Source organism: Rhinolophus hipposideros (genome assembly GCF_964194185.1).
Source record: "Rhinolophus hipposideros genome assembly, chromosome: 10".
Classification (NCBI taxonomy): Eukaryota; Metazoa; Chordata; class Mammalia; order Chiroptera; family Rhinolophidae; genus Rhinolophus; species Rhinolophus hipposideros.
Genome location: NC_138056.1, coordinates 34308802 through 34319296, shown reverse-complemented (window position 1 = coordinate 34319296; position 10495 = coordinate 34308802). Strand labels below are relative to the sequence as shown.

The following is a 10495-nucleotide window of genomic DNA, read 5'->3' as shown; positions in this document are numbered from 1 at the left end:
GAGTGATGTTATGCCTGATGCTCTCCCAGAGGTCCCTTAAACTATTCTCATTTCAAAGCCCTCTTGTTGTTTAGATTGGGTGATTTCCACTATTTTGTCTTTCCGATCACTGATTCATTTTCTGTATCCTCTAGTCTACTGTTGGTTGCCTGTAGCATATTTTTCATTTCAGTTGTTGTATTCTTTAGGTCCAACTGGTTCTTTTTCATATTTTCTATCTCTTTCTTGAAGTTCTCACTGTAGTCCTCATTTCTTTTTATGAGTTTGGTGATCATGTAATGATTATTACTTTGACGTTTTTGTCAGGTAAATTCCTTATTTTGTTTCAGTGGGATTTTTTTTCTGATTTTTTTTTTCATTTAGAACATAATTCTCTGTCTCCTCATTTTATTTGAGTTTCAGTGTTTGTTTCTATGAAGCAGCTACCTCTCCTGGTCTTCAAAGAGTGGCTTTGTGTAGGAACACACATTCTGTGGAGTGTGTGTGCCTATGGCTTTGCAGGCAGCAGGAATTGAGTGGGCAGGGGCTTAGGTTTCCCAGTGGCTGTGGCTGTGGGGCAGCAGATGGGTGGGGTAGTTACTGGAGCTCGAATGGGTATGGGGTGAGGTGACTTATGGTGAGTGGCTCAGGGATCCCTGTGGCAGGGCAGAAGTTGAGTTGGGTGACTAAATCTGGAGTGGATGTGGGACAAATTGGCTTCAGGTGTGCTCTGGTGGAGCAGAGTTTAAAATAGAGTTGGAATAGGCTTAGATATGCTGGGTCATTGCTTCTGGGGCAGCTCTGGCAGCAAGGCTGACAGGAGCTGGAGGTAGTGTGGGCCGTGGGAGTTGGGGCTTACTGGGGTGGTCTTGCAGGTTGGCCAGAGTGTTTGGACTTAGCTCACAACCTCTTTATCTAGGTGAAGGGGAACATACATAATGGTGCTCTCTGGCGTCTTGGATCCTGGACCATTTTAGCAGTTTCCATCCTGTTTAGCAGGCTCTTAGCGTTAGTTAATCGAGTTCCTTCATGGATAGTCTCAGTGCCCTTTACACTGATGTTTTTTCAGTGTGCCCCTAGGCAAACAAACTGCACCTGGCCCCCACTTTGAAATCTCACTATGGCAGGTCTGCATGTTTCGTGTGGGGCTTCCATCTTTACCATGTCTCTGTCTGTTCTACCTTCTCTATGTGGTCCCTGTGTCATTTGTTGTGCAGGGTTGTTCAATCAGCCCTCACTTCTTTAGGAGGCACCGGTCTATATGAAGCAGTATATTCACTGTGGCCCTCAGAAGAGAAAAATTCAGGGTCTTTATATGCTGCATGTTAGAACTCCCTCATTCTTAACCCTTTTTCTTTATAATTGTAGTAATGCATGCAGGCTTACATTTTCTTTCCAATTGACATACATGTGTACCAAAGAAATGCTCAAATTCTTCCCGAATCCTATTCTCCAGATGGAATAACTTGTTCAAATTTTCTTCTGTGTTCTTTTAATAGTTATGATTAAGGTTTGAATAATAAGCTTATATTATATTTTTTCAATTTTTCAGTGTTAATAACAGGAGCATTTGAGTTCACGTAGAAGATGTAAAGAATTTAGGAAATGGCCAAGTATTTGGAATGATCAGACTGGGAATTCATATAACGGTGATTAATATGCTAAGGATTCTAATAGAAAATACTGGTAATATGCAAGAACAGATGGGCAATATAAGCAGAAAGATGGAAACTCTAAGAAAGTGGTAATGCTAGAAGTAAAAATATGGTAGCAGAACTGAAGAATGCCTGTCATGAGCTCACCAGTAAAAGAGATATGGACTTGGTCAAATCAGTGAACCTTAAGATATACTGGGGGTGCCCAAAATATCTATACACATTTTTTGAAATGTTATCTATGTTCAAGCAGTAGTTCACCATAATCAGAAGTGTCTGAACACTGATGATCACCACTTTGAGCACCTCTTCTAAATGCAGAAGGTAAAGTTGACTTGTATTCATCTTTTCTTATTGGTATGTATTGAGTTTTATAATTTAAATCATTTTTTTCTTTCTCATAATGTCTATGTATTTTTTTGGTGCACTCTGTTTTAACAGAAAATTCTTAACTGAAAATAAAAAAGAAAAGAATACGGAAGAAACCGGAACTATTCTATATTATACTATAATATTCAAAAACGGTGGGATGATTACATAAGTTGTAACATACGTGTAATGGAAATGTCATAGGTGGAGGAAGAGAGAAAGAAAGAGAAGAAACAACTGAACTAATAATAACTGAGTATTTTTCAAATATTGACAGGATCAAAGTACAGATCCAGGTATCTCAGAGAACACTTAGCAGAATAAATGCAAAAAGAAAGAAAGAAAGAAAGAAAAGAAGGAAGGAAGGAAGGAAGGAAGGAAGGAAGGAAGGAAGGAAGGAAGGGAGGAAGGAAGGAAAGAAGGAAAGAAGGAAGGAAGAAAGGAAAGAAAAAACTACACAGAGGTATCAATTCATTTTTGGAGATAGATAAACTATTCAGTATGATACTATAATGGTACTTCAGCATTTGTCAAATGCATTGAACTATACAATTCAAAGAGTAAATGCTAATGTAAACTATGGACTTCAGTTCATTATAATGTATCCACATTCGTACATCAAGTTTAATAAACATGCCACATGAATAGAAGATGTTAATAATAAAATGCTAATAATAGGACAGAAACTGTGTGGGAGAGTGGATATGGGGGAGAGGAAGTGTATGGGAATCCTCTGTGCTTTCTGTGCAATTTCTCTTTAAATCTATAAGTGTTCTATAATATAAAATTCTGTAAAAATGAATGGGCAAACCACTGACAGGATGAATATTTACAATACACAAGTAACAAAGAACTCATTCTCCATATACAAAAACTCTTACAAATAAATGATGAAAAAGAGAAATACAATAAAAATGGGCAAAACTTAAACACACACTTCAATATCAAAAGTATAAGTAGAGAGTAAGTACATGAAATGATGCTCCACTTTATAAGTCAGGTGGGAAATTCAAATTAAACACAAGGAGATACTAATTTTACACTGATTGATTGAGTAAAATTCAAAAGACTAGCTATACTATGTTTTCAGGAGCATGTGGAGCCACTGAAACTTGCATAATTGCTGGTGGGAATGTGCAATAGGACAATCACAGTAGAAAGAGAGTTTGGGAGATCCTCCCAAAGTTCAGCATACGTCTTTGTGACCCACCAATTTCACTTCAGATCATTTATCCAAGGAAAATGAAAACATCTGTCCAGAAAAAGTTGAATAAGAATGTTCAAGCAGCTTTATTCACAACAGTTTTCTATATATGGAATGCTACTCATATACCTATAAATATGAAAATAAGCTGTGGTGCACCCATACAATGAAAGAGTACTCAGCTTCTTACCAGGGACAAACTACTGATACATGCAATGTAACGACATGGGTAAAATTCAAAAGTACTGTGTTTAGTGAAAGAAGGTAAGAAGAAAAAAGTACATTTTATGATCCTAAATACATAAAGTCAAAGGTCAGGGAAAACAAATCTTCAGTGACAGAAGTAGAAACAAAGTTTGCCTCTGTGGCAGGAGGAATGACTAGGCGAGACATGAGAGGACTTTCAGAGGTGCTGAAAATAGGACGTGTGTTGACTGGGGTTTGCATCATGTGACTGTATCACTGCACAAGCTCGTTGAACTGATGATCTGGGCAACACTCTGTCTTAATAACACTTGTATTAAAGATGTTTAAAAGACCAACATTGAAACTCAATATATTTGTTTAGAGAATATGTAAGTTAAATTTTTTTACTGAAATATGCTTAATAAGTGTTGAGAGGTCTTTGTATGAAAGACATATTAGAAATAGAAGCTGTCCTTGGAAGCCATAGAATCCAGTAAGACCCATTGGAAACCTGACATGGAGGATTAGAGAGTCTCCAGAAAGGGACACTCAGGGCAGAGGCAAAGGGTTGGAAAGAGGGAGCACGTGGGATTCTGCTGGAGGGCACTTGAAAAGAAACACTGAAGACAACTTACCTGAAACCTTAAATGTGCTTTGACAATGATTAATCTCGTGATAAAACTTAACTTCGTTCCCAAAGGGTGAAAATGATGAAAGCCATAAACTTAAAGATGATGACTCAAATCTGGCTAAATCTGGAGATTTAGCACAGACTGGACTTGAAAATCATCGTGTATCCTTCATTAACTCATTTATTCAGTCAACAGTTACTATGATAGGTAGATTTTCTGAGGCCTGCCAAAAACAAAGAACACTGCTCTTTGGGGCTGGACTGAACTTTCCTTCTCTAATTTATAGTGACAGATTGTAGGAGAGTGACCACAGAATCTTGTCGATCTAATGTTCTTTTAGTTTCTATCAAGTTCGGTGGTCAAAGAAATTTGGTCTTTTCTGCACTGTGTTTAGCTTCTGCTAAGGTGGGATTCTTCAAAAGTGGGAAGAGTCCTGGACCCCAGCGTTGGCAAAGCTCCCAAGGAGGTGGGGTGAGTGTCCTGGGTAAGGCATCCTGAGACCCTGCACCCAGTGTGTGCTTAACGGGCACAGTCTCACTTAATCCTCATCAACAGGATTATTATTTTCATTATTTAATTCAGACACCAATCGGCTGAGAGACATAAGGAACCTCCCAAACCGATAGGGACAAAGTTGGTTCTCTAAACCCCACGTGTCTGAACAAAGCAAGACTCTGAATCAGTACACCATATTGCTCCCTGACATCTCCAGCGTTACCTGAGGAGGACGTCCTCCATGTTCATCCCCCTCCGGAGTGTCCTGTAGAGCCCTCTGGAGAACCAGCTTCAGGGTCTGCCTTCCCTTCCTCCATCGCTGCCTGAATGAGCCAACAAAGAAGTAAATGATGGGGTTGGCGCAGCTGTTCACACAGGTCAGGACAAGTACAACCAGGGTAAACAGATGGGAGAACTGATATGAATGACCTTTAATCCAGTACATGAGGAACCAGTAGGTGCCCCAGGGCAGGCCGCAGAGGAGGAAGACCAGCACTGTGAGCAGGACGGTCACATACAGCCTGGTCGGCTGCACCTGCTGGGAGCCACACAGCAGTCTGGTCACCAGGGCCAGGCTGGACCCTGAGAGAAGCACACATAAGAAAATCAGCCACCCAGCAGTGATGAGATCTACTACTTGACAGCAGACCTGATGTACACCGCTAAACAGGAAGCCACAGTACTTCCCTTCCAGGACGCTCAGCAGCAGGGACAGGGCCCAGAGCAGGGCACACATGACAGCCGAGGTGTTTCTGGGGCGATGGCAGCGGTACCAGATGGGCCATAGGACAGACAGGCAGCGTTCAGTGCTAATGGTGCTGAGAAAGCTCAGTCCTGCAACGTAGGCAAAGATGAACACAGTGTTGAAAAATCTGGGGATGGAAATTGGGATGGAATGGAAGTAGTTGATGTGTGTCTCCATGGAACTTATAATCTGGCAGCAGAGGAAGAGGAAGTCGGCTCCCGCCAGGTTGAGGATGTAGACAGAGAAGGAGGTCCTCCGCATGTGGAAGCCCAGAAGCCACAGCACAACCGCATTTCCTGCCAGCCCCACCAGGGCTATGATGGTCACCAGCAAGTCTGAGATCATTGTCCCCATCGTGACGTCTTGAGGAGTGGCCTGGTCACTTCCATTGATTGTCATAAGTGATATCCCCGAAGCTGTGACCGGTGCATTCATGCTCAGGAACCCTCCGTTGGTGCCACTAGAACAGAAACAAGACTTGAGCACCTGACTCTCACGGCCACCCTGCTGCAGGAGAATTACTGTCCCTGTGTTCCAGAGGAGGGAAATGCAGGCTTGCAGAGATTAAGGTACTTCCTGAAGGACACACAGCCTTGGCGTCCTGGAAACTAGATTCAAACCCAGTTCTCTCTGGGTGTCTCTCTACTGAGACTCGGACCCTGTACAGACGTTGGAATAATCTATGGTCCAAACACCTCTCCTCATACTCCACAGCCATGACATGTCTCCTGCAGGCAAGAGAAGAGAAGGCTAGACGGGTTTTGTGGATGACAACAAAACCGACTCAGCTTTCCATCTGCCCTGGGACTTGATTTCCTTTGAGGGGAGGGAGTTGGAAGCCCAAGGCATGATCTGTGGGCTACCTCAGTGACAGAGAGTGTCCATCCACCAGAAAGGAGATCATGATTTAGGGTCATGAAGAGATTGTGACCTCTTCTATTAGAGGTGTGAGTTGGCCATGACTCTAGGGTTAGAAATGACCCGTTGTGTAAGCTTTATCATGACAGGAAGTACACTTCTCCTATCTGTTGTTGTGACCAGTCTAGCTCTGTGTGTGGGACAAACTTTAAGGAACTACTTATTAAAAAAAATAGTTTCAGGTTAAAAACAATGTAATAGTTAGACATTTACACCCTTCACAAAATGATACCCCACCTTCCCCAATTACTGCCCCTCTGTCATGTATACAGCTGTTACAATTCCATCGACTCTATTCCCTTTGCTGTACTCCACATCCTATTACTGTATATATATAATTATAGTTGACATTCATTAATATTCAGCTTTTGCATGATGTGTACACTGCTGTGGTCAGACATTTAAACCATCCAAGAAGTGTCTCCCTAATTAAAAATGTGTCCAAATGATACCTTACATAATCTTTACAACACTATTGATTGTATTCCCCAAACTGTCTTTCCTATCTCTGTGGCAAAGGAGCTCTTATAATAGTTTTCCTTGCATAGCATCCGAAATCATAAACTTAAAATATTTATAAATACCTAGTACCCACCACCATTAAAAAAATGTGTGCATTCTATTCACAGGCATTTATGATGCTAGTGAGACATTATTCCAAAAAACTAACTTCAAATAGGGAAGGACAACCTGGTTGCTCTCAGTTTAAAGGAGACAGCGGTAGGTAACTTAGAGCAGAGGAGGGTGATTTAGGGTTTTTAACTCCCTGGCCCTCTGCTGCCAGGCTGTGAGTCAGCAGTGGCTTTATTACTCTACCTAAGGACATAGGCTGTGTCTGGTGGCCTTTCTTACTGTCACAGTGATAACTACAGCTACACCCACCACCCTCCCTGAGTTCTGGTAGCTTCTCCTTTCCTTTCCTCATCAGGACACAGAATGGTAACACCTCCCTATTATGACTTGTCTTTGGGGGTCATCTGCATCCTTCACAGATTTCCCATAGCCCTGCCTGCATCTTTACACTGTTTCTTTATTGAACTTTCCGCAATATCCCCATTAGTTTCAGCTGGGACAATCCAGATACAAGGATAAAACTAACAAACAAAACCTCATTGAACAGCAAGCTAGTCTGTGAAAGTGAAGTTATTAACAATAAGTTAGCCTTGCATAGCAATGTCTACTTGCCATCCTGTTCCCTAAATTAAAATTAGCAAAACATTGCTCTGCATAGTTTCACATTTGAATGTTTGGAGAGAGAGCAAGAACTAGGAAGAAATAACAGAAGCAGATAGAACCTGGTTGGCCCCGTGTGGACCTCCCACAGTCTAAGCTCCCAGAGCCCAAAGCTTTCCTGAGAAAGCCTCACGTGTTCTGACTCTCACTGATGGGTGTCCATGGCTCCCTGCCAGCCCCTCCCCAAGATGAAATCGTACCATGTGAACTAAGAGCGAGAAAACGACACTCCTTTTGAGAGAAGACAGTTGTGAGCCAACTCTTACCTTAGCACCATCTTCTCGTTGAGTTTGGTGAGTAGAAAAGGAAGAGGTCTCCTTGGGGAGACAGACAGCAGAGAATGCTTTCCTAGCCTCTGGATAGGAGGTGCCAGCAGGAGCAGGAGAGAAACCTGATGACTAAGAGAGGCTTATCAAGATGCTGGACAGCCCCTGTGATTTCCTGCACAGGGGACACTGGCCAATGAGATTCTGGAGATTTGTGAGACAAGGACCTCACGAGACATTTCTCGTGGGCCCTGACTCCAACCACTTATCTTGGCCTCTCTGCATCCTTTCCCATCTGCTCCACTTTCAGGAGGAATGGCTGTTCTTGAGACTTTTGCTGCCCACTGTAAGTAAGCCTGTGCAGGAAGCCCACCCACCAGGCTATGTGAGATCCCACAGCTAAAGAATACTTTGCTTCACGTTCAGGGCCCTGCATGGCCTGGCTCAACTGATCTTTCTACATTTACTCACATTTACTCATATTTACTCAGTAAGGCATGCAGTTTTGTTTTATTGCAGAAGACACCAAAGTGTATAAAGTAAATTGCAAAGTGTCTCTTCATCTTATCCCGCAGTAGCAACCGATTTTTACAGTTTCCGTTTTTAGTTTTTTTAGCAGTTATTTTGTAGCTTTCCATGATCACACTATATTTCAAGTTTTGATTTATCAATGTGAACAACAGAGTTTAGTGAGTTCCCTCATAAAGGATAAGAAATTTAACACTGCACACACTATCTGTTCCCTTTCTCTTTCTCCTCATGATATTTGTTAGCTGGATTATTGTAGATGATCCAGGGAGAACCGGTGTTTGCAGCTTTAGGTCCTATGACTTCTTTTCTTGTGCCCAAGCTCCAGCCAAGTTCAGTACTTGTCATTTTCTTTAAAAACTTAACTATGAAGCATTTAAAATAGTCAGAAAACTCATTCACCCATTTCTGCATTGACCCAGCACTGCTGAGTGCCTGTGCTGTGCCAGGCACTGTTCCAGGCAGGGTAGATGCAGTGATGAATAACGCTCAGGATTGTGCTCAGGCTTTGCAGAGGAGGTGGGTGAGCTCACCCTGGGAGTGAGTGCTGATGGAGAAGCGTTTGGAGACTCAGCATAAGGGCCTCCATCCTCCAGACCCCTGGAAGAAGAGAGGACCCAGCCAACACAGTAGTAAGAAGGAGCTCCTGAAGGAGGGGTAAACGAGGAGAGCACAGTATTTTGAGACTGAGCTGAGAAACCGATTCTAGCAGATGGGAGTGAGCAATAGTCTCAGTCCTCTGTGAGGCACTGAGTGAGATGAGGTCTAATATTTGACCTTGGGATACACAATATTGAGTCATTGCTGATAGTGACAGGTGTGGTTCCAGTGGATGGGAAGATTGAAAGTGTGGCTTTAGGAGAGATTGGCAGGTGGTATTATAGTCCACCTGGAAAACTTAGAGAATCAGCTGACAGTTCAGAAAGATGGCTGGGTACAAAATTCCTCTACAGAAAACAATGTCTTTCCTGTATATGAAAAAAAAGATAGAAAATATAGTAAAATGTGTCCTAAACTTATTCTGGAGACAATAGAGAACCATGAGGATTAACTAGCCTTAATAGATATTAGAAACTACCCTGAAGCATCGGGAATATAATAATATTTTGCTAACATAAAACAGCGGGCAGAAAGTCTCAGGAATCAAACAGAGGGCATATGGAATTCAGTCTATGATGAAGGGGCCAGTTCAAATGGGAGATGTGGAGATGGAGTATTTAAAAAGTGTCATTGGGCCATTTGGAAGCCATCTAGCATAAAACATATTAGGGATCATACCTAAGATCTTATACCCTGTTAAATTTAAATGGATTTTTATTATGTCTAAGAAAATCATATAGAATTAGGAAAAAAAAGGGGTATGAATTATTTTGTAAGTTTATGGAAGTTCTGCCTAACATTGACTTAATACACAAGCCTTAAATAAGAATATTGATTACAAAATTATAATTAAAAATATTTTTTCTCCATGAAAAATGCCAACATTAGAAAGTCAAACAAGAAAGTGGAAAAACTACTTACAATGTATCTTTGGAGAAAATCCTAATTTATATTGATATATAAATTTTAATATATTTATTATTCATAAGTAAATATTTATGTATCTCCTATACATAACTTAGAAAGAAGCCTAGCAACCTAATAGGAAAATAACCAACTCAGATCCTAGATAACCCATGTTTCTTAAATATGACAAAAAAAAATGCTAAAACATACTCAGGTGAGAAAGGTAATTGAAACTGCACTGCATATGTGCACTTTTAGATTTCCAAATATCCAAACGCCTAATTCCCTGTGTCGGGGAGTACACGAGAAAAATGGCACCGTCATGTGCTTGGTGTCCCAAGCAAAACTGCTCGAAAAGGGCAGCTGCTCACATAAGGCTCTTCACACAGACCGGCACGGGTAGGAGACACTGCCCCGACCTGAGGGTTTGGTCAGGCAGGCGTTAAATCTGCCTTCTACAAGAAACACGTCTACATCTGCCATTTTATTTTATTTTAAAAAATTTATTATTATTATTATTTCAATCTTCCCATTTAAAATGGATTGAGATGTCATGGGAAAAGAAGAGCAGAATTGAAAGTGCTTCTGTTCTACTCAGAAATCACTGACTTTATGGAAGATGTTTTTTCTCCTGATTTGTTTGGAAATTTTAATCTCTACATCTGTTTTCCAGGCAATAAATGTAGGTATTTAACATATTTATGTAAAGTCTAAAGGCAATCAGTGTTTTTAACCTGCAAAGGAGTCCACTTCTATCACCTTTATACAGATTAGGAAAA

At 41.2% G+C, this 10495-nt stretch overlaps 1 protein-coding gene across 1 annotated transcript; it reads right to left on the bottom strand.

The window, feature by feature from the left end:
• Positions 1-4704: 4704 nt before the first annotated feature.
• On the bottom strand, positions 4705-5709 carry LOC308503380 (mas-related G-protein coupled receptor member X2-like; the record flags this gene model as incomplete). Its single annotated transcript, XM_081062693.1, has 1 exon — positions 4705-5709. The coding sequence occupies exon 1, from the start codon at positions 5698-5700 to the stop codon at positions 4705-4707; it is 996 nt and encodes a 331-aa protein (XP_080918819.1). The 5' UTR covers positions 5701-5709.
• Positions 5710-10495: the final 4786 nt, after the last annotated feature.